Here is a 27,400-nt window from a genome sequence, read left to right as displayed (position 1 = left end):
CCATAATATTTTAAAACAGGCCCAGGAGAAGGGGAAAAGGTTTGCTGACCGTCGACGGAAAGAGAGTCCAATCTTTGCCCCCGGAGATCTGGTCTGGCTCTCCACCGCGAACCTTAAGTTGCGTTGTGCCTCCAAGAAGCTGGCGCCAAGGTACATTGGGCCTTTTCCTGTATCTAAACAAATCAATCCAGTAGCGTTCAAACTTACTTTGCCTACCTCACTCCGGGTGCATCCCGTGTTCCACGTCTCCAGTTTGAAGAAGGTGATTCCAAATAGCTTCCCAGGCCGCTCCTCGGATCCACCACAACCAGTTTTGATTGACGGTATGGAAGAATTCGAGGTGGAGAAGATACTGGACAGCAGAAGAGTTAAACAGTCGCTTCAGTATCTCATCAAATGGAGGGGATTTGGCCTGGAGGAGAACTCATGGGAACCTGCCCGAAATGTACATGCCCCTAGATTGGTCAAACAATTCCACAAGAGATTTCCTGGCAAACCTGGTCCTAGGGGCACCCGGAGGTTGCCCCTGGGAGGGGGGCAATGTCATACTCACCATTGGGGTCCTTCTCGGAGCTCTCGAGGGCGGCCTCTAGTGCGCACGCGTGGGGGCTCTCTGGCCCTTGTAGTCCCTCTTCCTACACGGTGTTTGGCGCTGCGTGCGGTGTGCATGCGCACAGTACTGTGCACGCGTGCGTCTGCGCGCGCATAGTGATGCGTGCGCGCGCATGCGTAGATGGGGCGCACGCTCTGCGCATGCGTAGATGGGGCGCACGCTCTGCGCATGCGCAGAGCGCTAATTTCGGCGCCAATACACAGTATAAAAGCAGCACTGCCCCTAACTGCAGTGCTGCTCGTTCTGATCAGTTTTGGCTAGCCTGTTGGTGAACCGTTGTTCCAGTTCTACTGATATCCTGATTGATCTCCTGTTGTGACCCCGGCTTGTGACCCCGACTACTCCTGATCTCCGCCTGCCCTGACCCTTGGCTTGTCTTCTGGATTACCGTTGTCCGCTGCCTGCCCTGACCCTTGGCTTGTGACCCCAACTACTGCTGATCTCCGCCTGCCCCGACCTCTTGGCTTGTGACCCCAACTACTGCTGATCTCCGCCTGCCCCAACCTCTTGACTTGTGACCCCGATTTACGCTGATCTCTGTTTACCTGGACTTCCGGATCTCGTCTGACCACGCTTGCTCCACAAATAGTGTCTCTGTTCTCCCAACCACTTGCTGAGGCGATCCCAGTAGTGACCTGGTAGGGCACTAGGCAGCGAAGTTCCACATTCCCCTCCTGGGAGTGTGGTCCTGCATCCCCCTCAAGGGGGTGTGGGTGAAGACCCGTGGTCACCTAGACTCCACTACTGGGTAAAGTCTCTTCCATCGTGGGAAGGTCAACAGGGACTGAAGAGAAGTTCCAGTCAGTTCCTAACAGGAGGTGATCAGAAGGGGGTCTGAGGGGGATCTGAGGGTTTGGCCGAGTGATCAGGAGCCCACACGGGGCAAATTAGGGCCTGATCTGATGGGTAGGTGTGCTATTGGGTGACAGGAGGTGATTGATGGGTGTCTCAAGGTGTGATTAGAGGGGGGAATAGATGCAAGCAATGCACTGGCGAGGTGATCAGGGCTGGGGCCTGAGGGCATTCTGAGGGTGTGGGTGGGTGATTGAGTGCCCTAGGGGCAGATAGGGGTCTAATCTGATAGGTAGCAGTGACAGGGGGTGATTGATGGGTAATTAGTGGGTGTTTAGGGTAGAGAACAGATATAAACACTGCACTTGGGAGGTGATCTGACGTCGGATCTGCGGGCGAACTATTGGTGTGGGTGGGTGATCAGATTGCCCGCAAGGGGCAGGTTAGGGGCTGATTAATGAGTGGCAGTGACAGGGGGTGATTGATGGGTGGCAGTGACAGGGGGTGATTGATAGGTGGCAGTGCCAGGGGGTGATTGATGGGTGATTGACAGGTGATTGACAGGTGATCAGTGGGTTATTACAGGGAAGCACAGATGTAAATATTGCACTGGCGAATTGATAAGGGGGTCTGAGGGCAATCTGAACGTGCAGGCGGGTGATTGGGTACCCGCAAGGGGCAGATTAGGGTCTGATCTGATGGGTAACAGTGACAGGTGGTGATAGGGGGTGATTGATGGGTAATTAGTGGGTGTTTAGGGTAGATAACAGATGTAAACACTGCACTTGGGAGGTGATCTGACGTCGGATCTGCGGGCGAACTATTGGTGTGGGTGGGTGATCAGATTGCCCGCAAGGGGCAGGTTAGGGGCTGATTAATGAGTGGCAGTGACAGGGGGTGATTGATGGGTGGCAGTGACAGGGGGTGATTGATAGGTGGCAGTGCCAGGGGGTGATTGATGGGTGATTGACAGGTGATTGACAGGTGATCAGTGGGTTATTACAGGGAAGCACAGATGTAAATATTGCACTGGCGAATTGATAAGGGGGGTCTGAGGGCAATCTGAGCGTGTAGGCGGGTGATTGGGTGCCCGCAAGGGGCAGATTAGGGTCTGATCTGATGGGTAACAGTGACAGGTGGTGATAGGGAGTGATTGATGGGTGATCGATTTGTAATTAGTGGGTGTTTAGGGTAGTTAACAGATGTAAACACTGCACTTGGGAGGTGATCTGACGTCGGATCTGCGGGCGATCTATTGGTGTGGGTGGGTGATCAGATTGCCCGCAAGGGGCAGGTTAGGGGCTGATTGATGGGTGGCAGTGACAGGGGGTGATTGACGGGTGATTGACAGGTGATTGACAGGTGATTGACAGGTGATCAGGGGGATAGATGCATACAGTACACAGGGAGGGGGGGTCTGGGGGGGGGGTCTGGGGAGAATCTGAGGGGTGGGGGGGGTGATAAGGAGGGGGCAGGGGGCGGGGGGGAAATAGTGTTTACAGATAATGACAGGGAGTGATTGATGGGTGATTAGGGGGGTGATTGGGTGCAAACAGGGGTCTGGGGGGTGGGCAGGGGGGGGTCTGAGGGGTGCTGTGGGCGATCTGGGGCAGGGGGGGAGAAATCAGTGTGCTTGGGTGAGACATAGGGTGGCTGCAGCCTGCCTTGGTGGTTCCTCGGACATTGGGACCACCAGGGCAGGAGGCAGCCTGTATAATACACTTTGAAAACATTACAAAGTGTATTATACACTTTGTATGCAGCGATCGCGGGGTTAACATCCCGCCGGTGCTTCCGTATGGCCGGCGGGATGTTGCGGCGGGTGAGCGGTGACAGGCGCCGGCGGAGGATCGCGTCACGGATGACGCAATCGCTCCGCCCATGCCCCTACAAGGACCGCCGCCTTTGGGCATGAGCTGGTCCTTGCGGGGTCCACTTCCCGGCCGCCTCTGTGCGTTAGGCGGTCGGGAAGTGGTTAAGGACCATTTCCATGTCCGAAACATGTCAGCAAAGTGTTCCTTTACTGTTCTGGGATAAGTCCCTAAAAAATGCTATGTGACATTGAAGCGGACCCTCTTTTCTCCTTCCATTGTCTTACGGGGTGGTTACCCAGGTCCAGCTCTGTCCTTCAATGAATGCAGCGGTACAACCAGGGGTGCAGCTAAGGTTTTTGTGGCCCCAAGCGGACTGTAGGGCGAAAAATGGGCGTGGCTATCCCGCATAAGTGGGCGTGGCCATGACATGTGGGTGGGGCGGGGCTGTTTGCGGGGAAAAATGGATGTGGGGGCGATTGAGGTGCGCGCCGCGCCGAAAATTGGGCAAGACCATGACATTGTATGGGCGGAGCTTAACCGTAGCACAGCAAATATAGCCAACTATGACCATTAAATAATAAATGCAGCAACAGTTACCCCAGACACCAGAAAATAAAAACACAATTTGTGCAACATTTCAGCAGAAAACAAATGCAATTTGTGCAACATTTCAACAGAAAACAAACGCAATTTGGGCCACATTTTCAGCAGAAATCAAACGCAATTTGGGCCACATTTTCAGCAGAAATCAAACGCAATTTGGGCCACATTTTCAGCAGAAATCAAATGCAATTTGGGCCCATTTTCAGCAGAAATCAAACGCAATTTGGGCCCATTTTCAGCAGAAATCAAACGCAATTACGGCACATTTTCAGCAGAAATCAAACGCAATTAGGGAACAGTTCAGCAGAAATCAAACGCAATTAGGGAACAGTTCAGCAGAAATCAAACGCAATTAGGGAACAGTTCAGCAGAAATCAAACACAATTAGGGCACAGTTCAGCAGAAATCAAACGCAATTAGGGCACAGTTCAGCAGATATCAAATTCAATTAGGGCACATTTTCAGCAGATAAGGGCTGCAAAAAGAAAAGAATTTACTCACCTCTGCACTGGCAGAAGTCTTCTCTCCCCGTCTCCTCTCCTGGCCGGTGGCCGGCTCCTCAGGCGCGCAGCTCCCTCCCTCCTCCAATCTCCCGCGCTGATTGAATGCAGGGCTACGGGAAGATGGCCACCCGAAGCCTTGTACTGGAGACATAAATAGTCTCCAGAGCAGGGCTTCGGCAGCGGCCATCTTCCCGTAGCCCTGCTGCCCTGCTCTGCTCTGCCAGCCCTGCGGGGCTGCGGGAAAACAGTGACGTCACGCCGACGTCACTGAGCCGCCGAGGCCCCTACGATCTTGAGGCCCCAAGCGGCCGCTTGGTTTGCTTTATGCCTCGCGGCGCCCCTGGGTACAACTGCAGGGTGGTATTATCATTAGGTATAGTTACTATATAACATGTGATATGAATGCAGGGAGTCTGCTTATGTCCACAGAGTTGAGCTGCACCTTGCATTGGATTTATTCATCGCACACATCGATTGGAGCTGACGTGATACCCTGTATATGGTACTGTATGCAATATTCTTGACAGCTTGGAATATGCTCCATATTCATCCATAATTCCATATGTTGGCTGCATGCAGTGTCTGTCGCTCCTGCTTGTCCTCTGATGGACTTTGCTGTGCTGTGCTTTTGCTTTTGCTTGCATCTTGCTGCTGATACCTGCTCTGAACTCTGTGCTGGATCCTAAGGACAAATAGAGAGATTTGCCCTATATAATTTTTTTCCTCCCTGCCTATATGGCTGCTGTGCTTTGCTGGACTTTGCCCTGCTTTCATTGACTGTTCATCTCATAATCCATCATGCTAGATTTTTCTATCTGAGGAATTTTTGAAAATATACCTAATTGAGCAATTGCTATCATCAGTAACCAGGTGGCCAGGTGTGAATGTTATAGTGCATATGTGGTATGAATGGTGGTGTGTTGACAGCCACTGGGCTGTTTCTTTTTAATTTTAATGTTATTTTTATATATGTGTGTATTTCACTGATATTTTGATAATAAATAAAAGTTTTCGATATTTTTCTAAGAGGTTTGTTGTTGCTTGGAGTATATGCCCTGCGTTAGCACCTCCTAAATTGCTTTGCTTATGTGATATGAATATACAATAGGATTGGGCAGAAAAAAATATTTTTTATGGAGTAAAATAAAGTAGGAAGTCTAGAGACACTTACTATTTTGCCAAAACATTTCTGGAACTCCACATATGACTGACAATGATGATGAATGTTAGTTTTGCAGTTTTTGCATCGTAATCCAAACTTGTTGTTTACTACGAAATAAAACAGAAAATCAGTTACTGTTATATGGTCACACACAACAACAAAGTACAAATGTTTTCTATCCAACCTAATATTGCCCATATTGACTTGAAATGGAACAATCTGGTCATTCATGCGGGGCAAAATAAGAAAACCTTTACATTTCAATCTCAAGTTGCTGATCAATTAATTAGCAACTAGTAAACCCCTTCCGATCACTACACACCATGGTGCAGAAATATTAAAGGACAACTATCAAAGTTAACTAAAATTCTAAATGCCACATATATTTCCAGTAATTATTAGCAAATAGCAATATAGAGGCTTTTTTCATCTTTTCATGTTTTATAGGAAGAAAATTCCATTTACAGAGAACAGTTCTCACTGTGGGCATAACTATGGAGGACTGCGTCCAGCACATCCAGCATACATAAACAATCTTCACTGGCTCTAATACTGTTTTAGATAATAATCAGGGATATACTGAAGACACAGTAAACCAAAAATTTGCAAAAAATACTTTTTCTTTTTAATTTTCAAAAAAGTGCTGAATTTTGTATACAAAAACGTTAATCACGTAAAAAAGTGCATATAACTGGTTGACAAAGGCAACAACATTGATTTGTTTCGGGTTGATGACCCTTCTTCAGGCCTTTATATATAGAGTGAACATCTGCACAATTGAATTAAACAGTAGAATCTCATCTGGACAAGTACAAAGCCAGGATAGACCACCACAAGAGGATTCAAGTGAAGAGCACCATGGGAGCAGGACATCCAAACAGCCAAACATGGTCAATTATAGCAGTTCCATGAATGAAGTTTGCTAATGGACTGCCATAATCCTATGACAGGCTAAGTTGGTGGGTGTGGTTCAGCCTTCATTGTTATCTGTCCCTCTTTTTAACTTATAAACAAAAAGGAATAGCATGTCTGTTTTCGCAAATGTGGTCACATAGGCTCAGTGGCTCACATTTGGTGGTTCTGCCCAATCGCAAAAAGGCTTTTGGTCTGAAATAGCAGCCCTCATTGGGTCCGCCTTAAAAATAACCCATATACCAGATCCATTGTCTTTATTGTTAGGGGATAAACCTAAAGGCTGGATTCCCTCCCCATAGATTACAACAACATATTGCCAAAGCAGCCAGACTTCATATTGCACGCAAATGCATCACTTGACCTTACGAAAAAGATAGTTAACGACATAATGATTTCAGAAAGATTGCTAGCTATTGTTAATGACTCAATGGAATCCTTTACTAGAACCTGGCAGCCTTGGTTAGCATTCATGGATAATCCAGGCCTCCGTCCCCTGGTTCTTTCAGCCTAAACTAAATTACCAGTATTACTGTGAGTCATGCTCCTGTGCCCAAACGTTTCCCTTCTAAACTGCTTGTGATAAAAAGTTCATAGTGACATCGTTATACCATTATGTTGTTTTATTTTTATGTTGTCTGTACTTTTTAACTATGCTAAACTTATACATTTAAACTACAAGCTCTTGTAAAGCAATGCCCCTCACCAGGCATACCAATGCTGTTATATATCTCTGTTAATTTTTCAAATAAAACTTTGAAACTAAAAAGGAATAGCATGAAAGGGATAGTGTTACTTTAATTAAAAAATTTGAAAAGTAAAAACTAATGATTCAAAATAAAAATGTGCTTTTATAAATACATTAGGAAAAATAAAAGTAAAATTGAACATACTAAAATGCATTCAACTATGGCAATATACAAAACATACATATAATCATGCTCATTTGTGGACAACAGAAGAAACCCATATACAGGTAGTCCCTGGTTAACAAACGATGTAGGGACTGTAGGTTCTTAGTTAACCTGTCCTAAATCTGTCCATAAGTCGAAACACTGTGCGTCTCTGTTATTGTACATCCTCTGTCCCCCCTGTGCCTCCAGTGTCCCCCTATGTATCACCTCTGTTCCCCTGTGTCTTCGGGGTTCCCCTCTGTGCCACCTCCATCCCCTTCTGCTTCTTTCCATTGCCTTATGGCCTCAGTGTTCCTCTCTGCCCCCCTGTGCATTCATTGTGCCAACTCTGCCCCCTCTGTATCCCTTTGTGCCTCTTTCTGCCCCCCTTGGTGCCTCCTTCTGTTCCCATATGCCTTCTTCCATCACTGCTTCCCTCCTGCACCACCTACCCCATCTCATTGCAGTGCAGAGTATGTGCAGTGGAAGCACCAGTGCTTCTCTGACCTGCTATAGCCAGCTCCAGCAATGAGTAAACCTCCTCTCAACCTTACTGCTCCCTCTAGTGCTGCCTTCTCTTGTGTTACGTAATTACATGCACATGCAAGAGAAGTCAGCATCACTAGAGTGAGAAGAGGATGCTCATCCCTGGAGGCTCCAGAAGCAGGTAAGAGAAGTGCTGCTGCTTCCACTGTGCATACTCAGCAAGATTAAATTGTAATTATAACAGAAAGATTTTTTTTTTCAAAATTTTGAAAGTATTTGCCTGAATAAAAATCATATAGTTAAATTTTTAATTCACGGCCAAAACCAAAATTTTTGAGGCACAAGCAAGCAAGAAAATACTTAGAATAAATGTTGACAGAACTTTTTCACCTACTTTTTTGTACTTTAAAAAGTATTAAAAAGTAAGTGAAAATGAATGGTTTGGTACTTTTTGACCCTTATTCAATTTCCTTTTTTCTTTTTCACAGAGGAAATAATTTTGCACCTTCTCTAAACTACCGTAACTTTTCAGCACTCTGCAACTTTTCAGCACTCTGCATGAGAAGGTGAAAAATTATCTCCTAGGAGAAAACTTTTTGGAAAAAAGGGAATTGAATAAGGGCCGATGGGCCTGATCTAATCTAGGAGATAGTTGTTCATCTTCTGTTTGAAATGGTTGCAATCTGCAATTAAAAAAGTACCAAAAAGGTGCTGAACAGTAATGGCATAATCATTCTTGCTTGCTGGTGGCTTAAAACAAATTTCTAATGTGAAAATACTGTATCAACTACAAGGGAAAAAAAAGTGAATTGGGTCAGGCCCAACGTGTCAATTATTAATAGCATTAATAAAGACATTTCCCCCCAAAATAATCAGAAAACCATGAAGACCATGAATAATCAGAAGACCATAACCTACAGACAATCATTCTGGCACACACATCACAGAACTTTGGCTTCTTCAAATAATGATCCTTAAATTTGTGAGGTTTGTCATTGACTGGACGAGTTGGTTCTGGAGGAGGTGGTTCCTCTTCTTCCTCTTCCTCCTCATCTGACTCATAGATATAGTAAATAATTGGGCCAGAGTTGGGCAGCTCGCCATTGGGCTGAGTCTCTGGGGTTGGCGTTGGGGGGTTATTTTCCTTCTTCTTTTTGAACATTTCCTTAAACTTCTGAAACTAGAAAAAAAATTCAAAGCTGAGAGCTATAATACAGATTTTCTAATAAATAGAACATTCAAAGGACGAGAGTCATATTAAAATATTTCTTATAAATAGAACATTCAAAGGATGAGAGCTATAATACAGAATTTCTTATAAATAGAACATTCAAAGGATGAGAGTTATAGTAAAGGTTTTCTTATAAATAGAACATTCAAAGGATGAGAGCTATAGTAAAGATTTTCTAATGCATAGAGAATTCAAAAGATTAGAAATGTAGTAACTACTGTATGTGACAGGGTACACATGAATGGAATAAGCCATATTGAATTTGGTCATTGAATAATGTGGACTATGTTAGACAGTCCAACAGCACAGGTCATGGTGAGACCAACATGGAGCAGTAAAGGAACTGGCTGCTGTGGATATTTATGCAATATCATAGCAATTTGAAAAGGGTTGTGAAAGTAAAGTGAGTTGAGGTAAAAGTTTCTCAGTTGGTCAACTAAGCCAACATTAAAGAGACACTGAAGCGAAAAAAAATTATGATATAATGAATTGGTTGTGTAGTAGGGGGTAATTACTAGAACATTGGTAGCAAAAAAAATATTCTCATATTTTTATTTTCAGTTATACAGATTTTTTTTTTGTATAACATTGCATCATTCTCTAATATTTGCAGTTTACACATTACTCAACATTCTAAGGGCCATATTCTATTGCTGAACTCGCCAGCGCTAAGCACTGGCGAGTTCTTAACTTAGGCGATGGGGGCATCGCCTAATCTAATTAAACTTTAGACCCCCCCAGGCGGAAAAGAACTCGCTTGGGCGATATAATCGCCCAGCGAGTTCTTAACACGGAATCCAATTACCCTTATCATGTCTCCGGGAAGCGATGCTTCCCGGCAGACATGAGCGTTAGCTTAGACCTGCAAAAAGCAGGTCTAAACTAGCTAACGCACGTCGTCGCCGCAGCATCTGGGGGTCTCCTTTAATAAGGAGACCCCCAGAGCTCCCCGTCGGGTCGCCGCACAGTTTAGAAGCCAGTGCGCAGCTCTGCCCGGCTCCTCTGTCATACGTACCGCCGCCGATCACCCGCCGCAAAATCCGTCACGGAATTACAGTGTATCTAACACTGTAATTACTGTGCGCATAGAAGGAGCCCGGGCAAAGCATCTTTGAATCTGCAGCCGGGCTCCCCATTGGTCTGCTGTGTGAGCCATTTTATTGGTTCAGACAGCAGACCAATGGGGAGCCCGGCTGCAGATTCAAAGATGCTTTGCCCGGGCTCCTTCTATGCGCACAGTAATTACAGTGTTAGATACACTGTAATTACGTGATGGATTTTGCGGCGAGAGGCGGCGGGTGATTGGCGGCGGTACGTATGACAGAGGAGCCCGGCAGAGCTGCGCGCTGGCTTCTAAACTGTGCGGCGACCCGACGGGGAGCTCTGGGGGTCTCCTTATTAAAGGAGACCCCCAGATGCTGCGGCGGAAGATGTCGGCGATGTTCGGCGGACGAGTGCGCATGTGTGGGGAGTGAGGCCGTGGTGCTGATGGACAGCACCACAGCGTAAACCTCACTCCCCATCGCTCGGTAACAGGGAGCATCGCTCAGGCTTTCGCCTGAGTAATGCTCCCTAACGATCGGCCATCGCGCGAAGGATATGGGCAATAGGATTTGCCGGTAATCCTCGCGTGATGGCAAGGTGATAAGTAGCTTGCATCTGCAAGCTACTTATCACCTTGAATAGGATATGACCCTAAATGTTTAACTTTTTGCAGAACAGGCAGTGAACTTTTGACCTGTCCTGAACTGCTGTTCTCTGCAAAAGAAAAACGCAATACAGTTGAGATAACCTAATCTGAAGTCAGAGCTCTCTGCGACTTTCAAAGTCGTGGAGCTCAATGGCTTTTTGCATAGATAACAACTGCAGTTTCTTATCTCGTCCTGTACTGGAAACAAATATTAGACTTATGTCTCCTCTCCTAATGCTTTATTTCTTAGCTGTACTACACAACCAATTTATTATATCATTTGATTCTTCTCTCTCATTTATTCCTCACATTAACTCCCTAACCAGCTCCTGTCACCTCCAACTCAAAAACATAGCACGTATCCGTCCTTTTCTCTTTCATGACACAACCAAAATGTTAGTACATGCGCTTATTATATCTCGTTTGGACTATTGCAATATACTGCTTGTTGGGCTTCCAACTAACCGACTAGCACCGCTCCAATCTGTACTGAACTCTGCTGCTCGACTCATTCATCTCTGCTATCGCTCTTCCTCTGCTTATCCTCTCTGTCAAGCTCTTCACTGGCTACTAATCAACCAAAGCATCCAGTTCAAACTCTTAACCCTAACCTACAAAGCTCTCCACAATCTCTCTCCCCTGTACATCTCCTCACTAGTTTCCAGATATAAACCCAACCGCAATCTCAGATCTGCACACGAGCTTCTTTTATTCTCATTACCTCCTCACATTCACAGGTACAATACTTCTCACGTGCCTCACCCCTCCTCTGAAATGCCCTTCCACAGCACATCCACCACTCTGCCACCTTTGAAATCTTTAAACGCTCCCTCAAAACCGACCTTTTCCGACAAGCGTATTCTCTAGCTTAGGCCATGCACGATTCAACCTTGCATCCTCATTTACTCCTCACTAAATAACCTAATCACACACTGCCTGTACATTACTGTATACTTCCCCCACCTCGTTTCCACCCCATTCCTTTAGACGCTGCAGTTGAGCTTGCAGGTCACACGCTTCACCGTGCTGATCGAACGCATTATTCTGGCAAGAAAATAGGTGGAGGACTATGTGGCTATATCAATAATGCTTGGTGCACTAACGTAACCATAATCAACAAGTCTTGTTATCCTGATGTGGAATATCTAATGCTGAGATGTCGACCATTTTACCTACCCAGGGAACATACAGTTATTATAATTATGTCAGTGTACATTCCACTTCTTGCCAATATTAAGTCATCAAATGAACAACTGTTTGATGTCATTAGTAAGCAACAGAACTCACACCCTGATGCAATTTTAATAATTGCTGGAGATTTTAACCAAGCAAATCTTAAGAATGTATTTCCCAGATTTTATCAGCATGTGGACTATAAAACCAGAGGAGAAAACACCTTAGACCAGGGGTAGGGAACCTTGGCTCTCCAGCTGTGATAAAACTACAAATCCCAGCATGCATTTGCCTTTATTATTCATGAGTGTGGCTGTCAGACTCCTGCAATGCATTGCGGGACTTGTAGTTCCTTAACAGCTGGAGAGCCAAAGTTCCCTACCCCTGCCTTAGACTATGTTTATACAAACATAAAAGGTGCCTATAAGATCACCCCACGCCCCCCTCCCCCCCCCACTGGTACAGTCTGACCATCTATCTTTGTTTCTTATTCAGGCATACAAAGCCATTATCAACACTGCTAAACCAATTAGCAAGTCTGTTAAAATCTGGCCTGAGACTGCTGTCTCTCAGCTCCAAGATTGCTTTGCACATACAGATTGGAATGTATTCTTTCATCAAACAGACCTGGAGACGTGTACTTCTTCTGTATTGTCATATGTTAATTTCTGTGTGGACACCATCACTGTCAACAAAAGTATTACTGTTTACCCAAATCAAAAACCATGGATAACAAAAGAACTCAAGGAACTCATAAGGAATAGAAACAAAGCTTTTAAAATACAACACAAAGAAGCATATTCTTCAGCCAGAGCAAGTCTGAAAAAAGGCATATGATATGAAAAACCTAAGTACAAACAAAGGATTGAGGAAAACTTTGAAAAGGACTCAAACCCAAAGAGGATGTGGCAAAGTATTCAACTTTTCACAGATTACAAAAAGAAGAATGGCACATATATACACTGGACAATAACAACCCCAGCCTAGCAGAGGAACTTAATTTCTTTGCTAGATTTGAAAAAGACAACAATCAGCCTCCAGTCAACTTTGGGCCCATTACAGACTCACAGCCTTTAATCCTTCACATACATGAAGTGCGGCAAGCACTCACAAATATCAACACCAGGAAAGCTGCAGGTCCTGATGGTGTGCAAGGACGTGTGCTCCAGGCCTGTTCTGGCCAACTAGCGGAAGTGTTTACACAAATATTCAACCTCTCTGTTCTTGGGTATAGTCCCCTCATGTGTTAAATCTACAACCATTGTGGCAGTCACAAAAAATCCCAGGATAACCTGTCCTAATGATGACCGACCAGTTGCTCTAACCCCTGTCATCACCAAGTGCTTTGAACGACTGGTAGCCACACACATCAAGGTCTCCATCTCAGCAAATCTAGATCAACACCAGTTTGCTTACCGAACAAATATATCGACTGAGGATGCCATTTGTGTAGCTCTCCATGCTGCCCTCTCACACCTAGAAAAGCCCAACTCCTATGTTAGGATGCTCTTTGTTGTCTACAGCTCAGCATTTAACACCATCGTACCTAGCCAGCTGACCAACAAACTCCATGCACTAGGTCTTGCTCCCTACATATATACCTGGTTACTGGACTTCCTTACTAATCACCCTCAAACTGCCAGACTAGGAAAACAAACATCCTCCACCCTTACCCTGAGCACTGGCGTGCCACAGGGATGTTTATTAAGTCCTCTCCTCTATGCACTTTTAACCAATGACTGCCAGCCTATCCATACCTCAAACATAATTGTTAGGTTTGCAGATGATACGACTGTCATTGGGCTTATATCAGACAATGAGGAAGCTGCATAGAGAGAAGAAGTTAGGAATCTGACTGCATGGTGTGATATTAACAACCTGTTATTAAATACAAAGAAGACCAAAGAAATTATTCTGGACTTTAGGACCACCAAAAAGACCACTCACCTACCGCTAATGATCAATGCAGAGGCTAAGGAGAGAGTTTCCAGCTTCACATTTTTAGGAGTCACCATCGCAGAGAACGTGTCCTGGGCTGACAATGCTTTAGCTCTAACTGGCAAAGCACAACAACGCCTCTACTTTTTGAGAAAACTAAGGAGCGCTAACCTTCCACAGAAGCTGCTGGTTAATTTCTACAGATGCACTATGGAAAGTGTTCTGACCAATTGCATGACGGCCTGGAACAACAGCTGCACCAAGGCTAGTAGAGAAGCCCTGCAGCGAGTTGTTAAAACAGCAGAAGCCATCACTGGAACTCATGTATAATACTCGTTGCGCGAGAACGGCCAAAAACATTATCAAGGACAACACTCACCCTTGAAATGCCTTGTTTGAGCTCCTTCCATCAGGTAAACGTTTTAGATCAATTCACACACACACAAACAGACTGAAAAACAGCTTTTTCCCAACCGCCATAAACTTGATGAACTCTGAAGCCTCTCTGAAATAATTAACACTGTGTACTAATTGTTTAAATATCTGTAATACCTGGCATACTTGTATGTCTTCTCTTTCGGTCTTTGTTACTTTCACTTTGTTCCCTATATGCACTGTGGGGTATCATGAAAAGTAATTTCGTTGTGTTACACAATGCCAATAAAGTTCTTCTTGAATCTTCTTGAATCTTGAGATTGTAAGCTCAAAGGGAAGGGCTCTCATCCTTTTGTGTCTTGGAATGTTATTTTAATTGCTTGCACTCTGTTATACATTTATAAATTTTAGTCATCATGTTAAATTTGATATTGTAATCAGAAGTTCTGTATTTTGTACCAGTGTTCATATTTGATATATATCATTGTCTGTATCATTATGTATCCCTTGTTTGTTTTCTTACATTGTACAGCGCCACAGAATATGTTGGCGCTTTATAAATAAATAATAAAATAATAATCATAATTTTTTTCTTCACTTCCGTGACTCTTTAACCATTTCAGCCCGTGGGGATTTTTCACCTTATGCATCAGAGCAATTTTCACCTCCCATTCATTCGCTAATAACTTTATCACTTCTTAACACAATTTATTGATCTATATCTTGTTTTTTTCCACCATTAATTAGGCTTTCTTTGGGTGGTACATTTTGCTAAGAATTATTTTTTATAAATGCATTTTAACAGGATTAATAAGAAAAATGCATTATTTCTCAGTTTTCGTCCATTATAGCTTTAAAATATTCCACGCTACCATAATTAAAACCTATGTATTTTATTTGCACGTTTGTCTCGGTTATGACACCATTTAAATTTTGTCCCTATTACAATGTATGGTGCCAATATTTTCTTTGTAAATAAAGGTGCATTTTTTCCGTTTTGCGTCCATCACTATTTACAAACTTATAATTTAAAAAAATGTTCGTAGTATACCTCCTTCAAATGCATATTTAAAAAGTTCAGACCCTTAGGTAACTATTTATGCTTTTTTTTTGTTTGTTTGTTTTTAATTGTAATTTTTTTTTTCCATTAAAAAATTTATTTGGGTAATATTTTAGTGTGGGAAATAAACAGTTATTTTTTAATATTATATGTGTAAATTGTAATGTAAAAAATATGTAGATGTAGTTTTACTATTTGGCCATCTTGAGTTTTTTTTTCTCCTTGTGCTTCTCACTAACCGGAAGCACAAGGAGGACGCAGAAAATTTTATTTGCAGAAAGACTGAAGCCTCTAGTAAGAGCGCTTCGGTTTTTCTGCTGGGGACACGGATCGGTGATCGGGAACCATGTTCCCGTTCACTGAACCCAGGGCTACCGGTGGACAGCACGGGGGCGCGATCGCGCGCGGGAGCACGCTGAAGTGCGGCACCGCAGCAGAGCAGCCGCCTGGACGTGAGCATCACGTCCGGGTGGCTGAAATGGTTAAGGATGCTCATTCCGATTCTGCGGAATTTAAATTTTCACATTTCTAATTGGAAATTGGAATTTCCCATCAGAATTCAAAAATTGGAAAACAGAAATTAGAATTCTGTGGAAATGAGATTTACTACAACTCGATAATTTTAGCCCAATCACAGAACTCAGAACTGGACCAATCAGAGATTGCAGAATTTTGTTAACGCAAAATTAGTGATAGACTAATCACAAGACTGATTTTATGTTTTTCCGATTTCTGATTTTCTTTTTTAATTTTTTGCATTCTCTGATGCAAAAAAAAGATGAATAAAATACTCCTTAGAAATCGGAAAATCAGAAATGGAAAATTGGAAAAAAACGGAAATTTGCGGAAATCAGAATTTCCACAGAATCGTAAATGGGCATTGTCAACAATCCTTATCAACCACTCATCTTTCTCAAGTGGAAATGAATGAGGCATAGGAGGTGGAAGAAACACAGTATAACCAAGCTCAATTTTACAGTAAGTATTAAAAATTGTTCAGATACTTTCTATAACCATTGCTGATTATTATTTTGACATGCTAATTTCACTGAAAATAGCCTTGATTATTTTATCATCACATACACATTTCAATTGCCTAGGTTTGTGATTTATTTTAAACCTCACCTGAGTGAGAGGGATATGGAGTCTGACATATGTATTTCCTTTTATGCAATGCACATTGCCTGGCTGTCTTGCTGACCCTTAGATCCTTTTAGCCATTATCCCTGGACAGGCAAGCAGATCGGGTACTCTGACTGAAGTCTGACTGGATTAGCTGCTTGTGTCAGGTGCGTGATTCAAACACTACCGCAGCCAAAGCTCAGCAGGACAGACAACTAGCATTGTTTTAAAATAAATAAATATGGCTGCCACCATATCCCTTTCACTTTGGCCTACCTTACAGACATTTGTTTTTGAGTAGGTTAGAGTACAATGCTCTTTTAATCTGAAACATGTATAAACATGTATGTGATATAAATTAAAAAAGAAAATGCAAAACAGGATAAATTCCCTGTGCTCATATGTGTCCATTTTCTTGCTAAACAACTAAACAAAATGTAATTAGATGACACAGCTTTGCTGCTGTGCATACATCCAATTCCGTGGCAGCAATTTCAATACAAGGGGATGTACAGTGCATGTAAAATAATACATCTCTGCCTGCTCTGCCATCAATTATTGTATCCATGTGATTCATTTAAGACAAATACAAATACATTTTTGAGAAAATATACTTTTTCTTTTCTATACTCTTTCTTCTTCTTCTTCTTCTTCAAAAAAAAATAACACAAAAATGTTTTGTTTTTTTTCAACAATCTAGCCTATAGGACTCTGCAAATAAATTAAGTCAATCATTAACTGGTTCACATTCCATGGTTTTTACCCCTCAGGCCCCGTTTACACTTAATCAGTTGGTATGCGTTAGTACGCGTTGGTATGCGTTTTTTTCCATAGCAGTGCATTGGGAAGAAGATCTCAGTTAATACGCGTTAAGTGTAAAATGTGCCATAGGAAAACATGGGCATTACTTTGAAAATCAGTTTTCTTTCAGTTAGTTGTGCAGCAGTAACTTTTTAATTACATATACCATCTTACTGATATATACCTTCTCTTTTTTTGTTTTTGTTTTTTCAGTACAATCTAGGCTTTCTTTAGGTAATATTTGTCTCCCAAAACTATTTTATTTTATAGTCATTTTATGGGAAAAAATTAGGCGTACATGCAGAAAATACCCTTTTTCATTTTTTAATTCATTTTTCACCCCTCCTAATTTTCACATGATATAACCCACAGTTATAAACCACATACAAATGAATTATATGGCCCATCCTGGTTAAAACAATACCCCATATTTTAATACTAGTTGAGCATGAAGCGGACGGTTATCCCCAGCCTGCACATCTGTGGCAATCAGATGCGTTAGCTAGGGCCATAGTGCTGTACAGATGCATCGCTAGGCGATGGCAGAACGATACATCTGTAGGCATTGGGGCCCCAAACTTTCACACTAGGGATCCCATCCGATCGCTACAGGTGGCAGTCATTAAAAGTTTATAAACAGATATAGCTATTGAAGGAGTTAATAACGTGTTAATAGGGTAGGCTGGGGTAAAAACTAACTAGAGATTTTAAAAAGACACTTTTTATTTTATTTGGACCTTGTCACCTTAATTTTTTTTTTCACTTTTAAGACTTTTTTCCCTATCTGTAGTAGTTAGCTAGGTGCAGGGGCTCCGGTACATTATAGGCAGCATTAGTGATTTAAGGCATAGTGCCCCCCACCCCCGTTCCCCCCCCCCTAATGTCCCTGATGCAGCCGCTGCCTTGCTAGATACCTACCGAGCCTCGTTCCAGCGAGCGCCCCAGCCAGTCTTCACAGCTCCGCATATCTTCCAGTATGCGGAGGATGTGTACTGAAGACATGTGACATCAGAGGTCCCATGACTTCAGTCCCGATCCTCCGCATACCGGAAGATATGTGGAGCTGAGAAGACAGATGGGGCACTCGCTGGAACGAGGCTCGGTATGTATCTATCAAGGCAGCGGCTGCATCGGGGACATTAGGGGGGGGGGGGGAATTCGGGGGTGGCGGGCACTATGCCTTACATCACTAATGCTGCCTATAATGTACAGGAGCCCCTGCACCTAGCTAACTTCTACAGTGGTGCTCCTGTAGCTAGGGAAACCCCCTGAGCAGCGTACCCGACACTGTGCCGGGCATAACATTTTTTTTAAATAAGTGCTAACATAGACTAATAAGAAGTACGTTTTTCCAAAGTAAAATGAGCCATAAATTACTTTTCTTCTATGTTGCTGTCACTTACAGTAGGTAGTAGAAATCAGGGCCGGCCTTTGACCTGAGCGACCAGAGCGATCGCTCAGGGCGCCGGCTTCCAGGGGGGCGCTCCTGCCTCTGGCAATAACAAGCAGGCGGACGAGTAGCACACAAACTGTTTGCGAGCAGAGCAGGCTGTTGTCTGGTGCAGCAGCGGCACTAGGAGGACCTGGAGGAGACATACTCCTCCAACCTCCTGCTTGGACTTCCTCATCAGCCCCCCTCCCCGCCCCCTCAAGCTGGATGGCTAGAGGAGCAGTCCGAGGTGGCGAGGTAATCCCCTTATGGACTGTTAGAATTTGTGTCATTTTCTTTCTGGAGCAAGCTCCTACAAACAGGGTCTGTCTTATCCTGTCTGCCGCTGCTGCAATGTAGTGTGTGTAGCTGTGTATATAGACTGTGTGTAGTGTAGTGTGTGTGTGGCTGTGTATATAGACTGTGTGTAGCTGTGTATATAGACTGCGTGTAGTGTAGTGTGTGTGTGTAGCTGTGTATATAGACTGTGTGTAGCTGTGTATATAGACTGTGTGTGTAGCTGTGTATATAGACTGTGTGTGTAGCTGTGTATGTGAAGTGTGTATAGCGTGTGGCCGTGTATATAGATTGTGTGCGTGTAGCGTGTGGCCGTGTATATAGATTGTGTGCGTGTAGCGTGTGGCCATGTATATAGATTGTGTGCGTGTAGCGTGTGGCCATGTATATAGATTGTGTGCGTGTGTAGCGTGTGGCCGTGTATATAGATTGTGTGCGTGTAGCGTGTGGCCATGTATATAGATTGTGTGCGTGTGTAGCGTGTGGCCGTGTATATAGATTGTGTGCGTGTGTAGCGTGTGGCCGTGTATATAGATTGTGTGCGTGTAGCGTGTGGCCATGTATATAGATTGTGTGCGTGTGTAGCGATTGTGTGCGTGTGTGTATAGTGTGAGTGTGTAGTGTGTGTGCGCATACGTGCATGGATCTGCTGTCTGCCTGTTTTCTGTTTTGTGGCTGGAGTTGCCTGCATTATGCTGGGCATACACGGCTCGTTTTTGCCACTCGATCGTTTCGCCGCTTGATTCTGCAGTCGATTCTCTTATCTTCCGCTCGTTTTTCTTATCTTTTCCATTCACTGCTGTCACAAATCAAGCAGCGATACGATCGAGCGGGAGATCGGACATGTCGGAAATTATCTATCAAGCCATCTAAATGGCTCAAAAAACAAACCGTGTATTCCCAGCATTGTTTGTGGTGGATTGCCCAGTGGAAGGGATGTGGGGCAGATAGGTTGGGGACATCCCAAAGTGTGTGTGTACGCGCAACCGCACGTGCAAAGAGGCTGAAACGGGGGGGGGGGGGGGGGGCACCAAAATCAGGTTTCACTCAGAGCGCTGTGAAACCTAAGGCCAGCCCTGGTAGAAATCTAACAGAAGCGACAGGTTTTGGACTAGTCCATCTCTTCACAGGGGATTCTCAGCAAGGCTTTTATTTTTTATAAAGATATTCCCTGAAAAGGATTTAAAAAAATGATGCTGGCCAGCTTCCCTTTTAACTACAGTTTTTTTGGCAGTTGGAGAGAGCAACTGCCATTTACTAAGTGCTTTTGAAAACAAATACATTTGAGAATCCCCCATGAAGAGATGGACTAGTCCAAAACCTGTTGCTTCTCTCAGATTTCTACTACCTACTGTAAGTGACAGCAACGTAGGAGAAAAGTAATTTATAGCTCATTTTACTCTGGAAAAAAAAATACTTCTTATTTGCTTATGTTTGCACATATTTTAAATTCACTTTTTCTTCCAAGTTTTCTCCTAGGTGATATTTTTCATCTTGTCAATAAAATGCCTTTTAAGCCACCAGAAAACAAGGAAATACTCAAATTAATTTTGATAGTACTTTTTCACCTACTTTTTGAGACTTTTTCAATTGCAAAGTGCTAAAAAGTTATTTTAAAAAGATGAAGAATTCTCTCCTAGGAGAAAACTCAGGAGAAAAAAAGTGAATTGCATACGGCCCAAGGTGTGAAAATATCACCTTGGAGAAAACTCAGGAGAAAAAGTTAATTGCATATGGGCCTAGGATTCCTCAAGCAACTTAGTAAAAGGCATTAAAGAGAACCCGAGGTGGGATTTAATTATGTTACTGGGGCACAGAGGCTGGTTGTGCACACTAAGACCAGCCTCCGTTGCCCCATGGTGTGCCTCCATGTCCCCCCTGCGAGCCGCTATACCCCCCGCAGTGCTAGCGACACACAGCGTGTCGCCAGCACAATGTTTACCTATGCGCTGTCAGTCAGCACCGCTCCCCCGCCTCCTCTGTATCGGCGCTACCCGCCCGTGTCCCTTCCCTCCAATCAGTGGGAGGGAAGGGACACAGGCGGGTAGCGCCGATGCGGGGGAGCGGCGCTGACTGACAGCGCATAGGTAAACATTGTGCTGGCGACACGCTGCGTGTCGCTAGCACTGCGGGGGGTATAGCGGTGCGCAGGGGGGACATGGAGGCACACCATGGGGCAACGGAGGCTGGTCTTAGTGTGCACAACCAGCCTCTGTGCCCCAGTAACATAATTAAATCCCACCTCGGGATCTCTTTAAATAAATAATAATGGATGAAAATGTCCTGAGAAGAACCCTATAGACTTTTACCAAGATTGAAAATAAAATATTACCGCACTTGTCTGGTTTACGGAGCCCTTTTTGGTAAATAGAAACTGTGTGTGCTGGAAGATCCCTTTTACCTTCTTACTTGAGTGGTGGTAGCTATTTAGTAGCCATTCCCTCTCATAATCCCCCCTCATTGCTTTGCACCCACTTTGATTTTGGGAGCATATGTATGGAGGACGTTGGTTTGTCTTCAACATTGGGTAAAAGGTGCATTATGTGGGAAGGAGGTTTTGCTCCCCCTCCCCTTACAAGGTGCTAACACCTAATGCTGAAAGTTACGTGGGTAAGTACTGACATGGTGACCCACAATCAAAAGTTTCACCTTTCCAGTCAACTCACCAGTATGGTGGATGAAGGCATTAGTAAGGCTTAGGAGGGGAGTGTGTTTGTTTTGATCAATAAAAATTAAGATATTATAGTAGTTATTCAAGTTTTCAACAATGTTTGATAAATATATCGCCCAGCCCTTTTTGTTAGAGAAAAGTTTTATAAGGCAACCCTGTATGATTTCACCTATTTAAAAGGCAGCATTGTTAGCTAGCAGCTGGAGATCAGAGCAGCCATTGCCAAGAGCATAGCAATGTCCAGGAATCACCTAGAGAATTCCCAATGTGTCAACTCTGGTTGCATGCACATGGCCTGCTTAGTAAATCTCTGATCAGGATTTTTTCTGATCCTTTGTATACTGTGTGTGTGGTTTTTTTTTAATCCTTATATACACCATACCTTATCATCCAGCATGCCTGCTGACAGGTAGAACTCCCCTGTCCTCTCCCCTCTTCGCTTGGTCTCTTTCACCTATTTTACCAGCTATTCATTCACTTAACCACCCTGGCGTTCTGATAAGATCGCCAGGGAGGCTGCGGGAGGGTTTTTTTTAAATTAAAAAAAAACTATTTCATGCAGCCAACTGAAAGTTGGCTGCATGAAAGCCCACTAGAGGGCGCTCCGGAGGCGTTCTTCCGATCGCCTCCGGCGCCCAGAATAAACAAGGAAGGCCGCAATGAGCGGCCTTCCTTGTTTTGCTTACACCGTCGCCATAGCGACGAGAGGAGTGACGTCATGGACGTCAGCCGACGTCCTGACGTCAGACGCCTCCGATCCAGCCCTTAGCGCTGGCCGGAACTTTTTGTTCCGGCTGCGCAGGGCTCAGGCGGCTGGGGGGACCCTCTTTCGCCGCTGCTCGCGGCGAATCGCCGCAGAGCGGCGGCGATCGGGCAGCACACGCGGCTGGCAAAGTGCCGGCTGCGTGTGCTGCTCTTTATTTGGCGCAAATCGGCCCAGCAGGGCCTGAGCGGCAGCCTCCGGCGGTGATGGACGAGCTGAGCTCGTCCATACCGCCCAGGTGGTTAATTACTTCCCAACCACAGATTTTTTTCCCCCCTTACAAATCAGAGCAATTTTTACATCATGATCCTTGCATTCATTCACCAATAACTTTATTGTTTCTTATCACACCAGAATGATCTATATATTGGAGGTTTTTTTCACTACAAATAAGGCTTTCTTTGGCTGGCACTTTTTGCTAAGAATTATTTTATTTTATATGCATTGTAAAGGGAAAGCCATTACAGTTTTACAATAAAAAGTGTTATGATAGATAAAACCCACACATTTTATTTGCCTATTTGTCCCAGTTATTACAATGTTTAAATCGTGTTCCTAGTACAATCTATGGTGATAATATTTTAATTGGAAATAAAGGTGTATTTTTTTCTGTTTAGTTTTTTTATTATATCAATAATTACAAGTCTTTATTTACAAAAATAACTAATAAACTCGCATGACATGTTTATTAAAAAGTCCCTAAGGTAACTATTTATGTTGTTTTTTAAATTATGTCCTTTTTTAAGTGTTTTATTTTGGAAACTGTGGGGTATGGGGTTAAAAGGATTAAAAATGAATAAAAATGACTGCCATCCCAATATTTTTATCGATAGCAAAAAGAAAATGGGAGGCACTGTGCTTGCAAAAAAGATATCCCTTTAATCCTCGGTGGGGAGACACATCGGGGTGAACAGTGGGGGTGAGGGAGGCCTGACAGCTGTTTCGCTTAAAAACAAAGCTTCCACAGAGGCCAAGGGAAAGGGTTCTTTCCCTTGGCCTCTGAGGAAGCTTTGTTTTTAAGCGAAACAGCTGTCAGGCCTCCCTCACCCCCACTGTTCACCCCGATGTGTCTCCCCACCGAGGATTAAAGGTATATCTTTTTTGCAAGCACAGTGCATCCCATTTTCTTTTTTCTATCCACACAGTACTTTGCTTAGAGTTGCATGTGCATGCATTGAATACGGAATCCGGTGAATCGGACCCATGCATTACTGTTGACATCTAGTGCCAGTCTTTTCTTCTTATCTTTGTCCAATATTTTTATCGGGTGCCCAAATTACCCTCAGGGCACCACAATTAACATTTCGATCTATGTGGCGCCCACTTTAACATAGCACCACCGGCACCCAAACTGCCTGCTTCAAACACACTGATATACAGCATCTATCATATGTTCACAATCAATCACAATAGCTTAGCTGTAAGAACACCTTTGACATGTTGCATGTAACAGTAAATCTGGGCATGTCTTTGCTGCCCAACAGCAGCAAAGCTTGAATGTCTGTGTGAGTGCTCAAATCAGATTAAGTGGCAGCAGCAGGTAGAGGTTATTCAGAAAAAGAATCACTAAACAACTGTTTGACCTCCCTTTGGTGAATCCTTAAAGGTTATGGATAGAAACTGAAGCATAGCTGGCCTTTAACAACCATTTTAACAGCAACTTTAAGTTATGCTAACATATTGCACACATATACAGAAAAAAATCATTACTTTGATTTAAGTTTGTAACAGAGTTGGTTTACATTAGCGTTAAATATTACAAAGGCAAGTAGCTTGCTATGGCAACTAACTTTACAGTGATTCTTAAAGAGGAACTCCAGTGAAAATGTAATAAAAAAGTGCTTCATTTTTACAATAATTATGTATAAATGATTTAGTCAGTGTTTGCCCATTGTAAAAGCTTTTAAATCCCTGATTTACATTCTGACATTTATTACATGGTGACATTTTTACTGTTGGCAGGTGATGTAGCTGCTGCATGCTTTTTTGGGAGTTGGAAACAGCTGTAAACAGCTATTTCCCACAATGCAACAAGGTTCACAGACAGGAAACTGCCAGGAGTACCACGGTCCTCAGACTTTCTTGGGGGAGGGGTTTCACCACAATATCAGTCATACAGCACTCCCTGATGGTCTGTTTGTGAAAAGGAATAGATTTCTCACGTAAAAGGGGGTATCAGCTACTGATTGGGATGAAGTTCAATTCTTGGGCAGCGTTTCTCTTTAAATTATGCACATTCAAGGTAAATGTAAAATAAAACAAAACTACATTTGCAATGATTTCTAAAGCTGTTCCTAGCCAGAAGACTGATATTGTGCTGAATACAATTTACTGCCACCTCAATCGGGCAGAGGGGTCAAACTTACAAACATGGTTCTTATGATGGAGACACTTATCTATCAGCATGTCCTACCTACTACCTACTGTAAGTGACAGCAACATTTTACTCTGAAAAAAAATGTACTTATTTGTATATGTTTGCACATACTTTAAATTTTACAATTTTTCGCCATAGTGCCCCTTTAATTAATTTATTCTTGTTGCACTGTGCATATCTGGGACATTGTCAGATAGGCAACAACATTCTCAAACAAAAGATAGTCAGGTTGAGCCTTAAGTTACGTACACACATGCGACAACGATCGTTCGTTGTGAACGACGAACAAACTTTGACAAAAGAACGACCTAAGTAAAGTTAGTTTTTAAAAGTGTGTAACGTTCTGATCGTTAGAACGAACATTACATCACGTAAAGCAACTATTGCGCTTGCACATAAAAATTAAAAGTTTCATGGAAAAATAGCGAAATGCGCATGTCAAGCCTAGTATGAACGACCGTTTCCAACGATGTACTACTTTAGCAAACGATCGTCGTTGGAAAAAATCCGCCAAGCTAGATCATTCGCTTTTAACGATCTAGCTCGTCCACTGTTAGAATGGTCGTTGGCTGCTTTTTTTTAAACGATCATCCTTTGAAATGATCGGGGAACGATCGTTTCAAACGACTATGTGTATATGTGTATGCACCTTAACTCAGTCCTACAGCAGAAACTCCTCTACTTTCTAAATCTTCTTTGAGAAAAATACAGGTTTGATAATAGGGAGTCAGGACTAGCGTGAGTCTTTTACTAATTATTAGTTATTAATTTTGCAATTTTTGACGACTTCAGCAGTTAATAGCGAAGCCTCCATACCTGCTATTGTCACCGAGATTTCTATGTATGTAAGCATTAGTGGCAACAAATAAAAAAAAAAAAAGATAATAATTCGAAGTAGTATTTGAGATAATCATTTTTGAAATGCAAAAGAAAAATGGTTTTAAAAATAATATTGATACATTTTCAAAACATTTTAAATTTGCATTTTTAAAATCGATTTTCTCAAAAACTACAAGTTCTTTTTGACATTTTTTTTTTTACTTGTTCCCTCCTATGTAGCAATTTTGGTGACGATAGCATGTATGGGGCTTTGATATTAATCACTAAAGTCGTCACAAAATGATACAAAATGTCACATAATTATGAAAAATTATGAACAGCTTATGCAAAATTAATTGAATGATGAAATTGTAATTACATATGGCCATATTCGTGAAAAATTACATAAAATTTCTATTAATCGTAATTAGCAGATTATGATCATCACTAGTCTGGAGCAACAAAGTTACAGGAGAAACCACCTTGATCATCATAAACCATGCAATAATTGATATAAAAGGTCTAATTCCCCCTTATTTGTGTCTAATCACAAGTTGTAATTTGATCTCTCCCCTGTGTCACATGACTGCCACAGCAGATAAGGCAGATAAGCTCATTTGAAAGCACTGGATGTTAACAATAGGTCTCCTTCCATGAATCAGGAAGAAGAAACAGTGCAGATTTATTTTAGGATTTGTATCAGCTGTAACAAAGAAATGTTTTTGTTTAAAGGTTATTAAGCTGTTGTGTATCTTTTAGAGCAGAGAGGACACTCTGAGTTCAGGTCCGAGGGTTAATTACATGCAGTATTCTTCTACTTCCTCTGTCCACAGGTAGGTCTCAAGAAACAGAACATGGAAGGCAGATAAGGACTCTTCTAATTAGAAATAATTGCTAAGATCAAACAAACCCATTAACCACTTCAGGACCACAGTGCTAACCCCCCCCCCCCTAAAGACCAGGCTATTTTTTTTACTAAAAGGGCCATTGCAGCTTTAAGGCCAAGCTGCAGGAACGCACAACACCACACACTAGTGATCCTCCCCCTCCTTTTCTCCCTACCAACATAGCTCTCTGTTGGTGGGGTCTGATCGCCCCCAGTTGTTTGTTTTTTTAATATAAATATTTATAGTCTTTTTGTATTTAAAAAAAACCGTTTCTGCTGCCTCCCCCAGCCAGCCTCCCTCCCTCCCCCATCCAGCCTATCACAGCGATCGGCTGTGATAGGCTTCAGCCTATCACTGCCAATCACTCCCAAGTGCCCCAGGGGGACAGCCGTGTCACACGGCTGTCCCCAGTACAGCGCTGCTGCTGATCGCAGCGCTGTACTTACAGGAAAGATGGCGGTTTCGCCGTCTAACAGTCTCCCAAGCAGCGATTGCTGCTCGGAGACTGAAGGCGGAGCTCCGACCCCAAGCAGTAGATGCACGCGCAGCCTGCGCGCGATCTCCTGCAAACTGCAGCCCCAGGACTTGACGCCAATTGGCGCTAGGCGGTCCTGGGGCTGCCGCCACGGCCACGCCCATCGGCATGGAGCGGTCTTTAGGTAGTTAAAGTGTAACTGTCGGGCATAAATTCAATTCTTTATTTTTATCTGGTAAACAAGTAATAAGGGTGTTAACCAGGCAATCCAAAAGTTAAAATCACTATTACTTTTCTTGTTGATAAATAATCATTCCGCAGTTTACCTGACTCTTATTTGGTAACACAAAATTTGGTACCCACAAAGGAAGTTGCAGGGCATGCTGGGTGGTCCTTTTTTGCTTCTCTACTTCCCCTCAGACTTAACTAATGCAGCCTGATTGGCTGAAGCCTCTTCCCCTCCTGTTTTCCCCTCCCACATCTCTGTTCCTCTCTGTTTGGCCAATATGAGACA

General features: G+C 43.3%; 1 protein-coding gene across 2 annotated transcripts in view; it reads right to left on the bottom strand.

Moving 5' to 3' along the window:
* STAC3 (SH3 and cysteine rich domain 3) overlaps window positions 1–27,400 on the bottom strand; it is a 119,188-nt gene that overhangs the window by 55,829 nt on the left and 35,959 nt on the right. For both annotated transcript variants that reach the window (XM_068267472.1, XM_068267471.1), the window contains exons 2-3: window positions 8,697–8,958; window positions 5,497–5,594 (exon numbers count right to left, since the gene is read on the bottom strand). In XM_068267472.1, the coding sequence (XP_068123573.1) occupies window positions 5,497–5,594; window positions 8,697–8,940 (342 nt within the window). In that variant the 5' untranslated portion in view covers window positions 8,941–8,958. The remainder of the gene's footprint in view (window positions 1–5,496; window positions 5,595–8,696; window positions 8,959–27,400) is intronic.

Source organism: Hyperolius riggenbachi, chromosome 2 (genome assembly GCF_040937935.1).
Source record: "Hyperolius riggenbachi isolate aHypRig1 chromosome 2, aHypRig1.pri, whole genome shotgun sequence".
Taxonomy (NCBI): Eukaryota; Metazoa; Chordata; class Amphibia; order Anura; family Hyperoliidae; genus Hyperolius; species Hyperolius riggenbachi.
The sequence above is the reverse complement of the archived record's forward strand: the minus strand, read 5'-3'. Positions and strand labels throughout refer to the sequence as shown.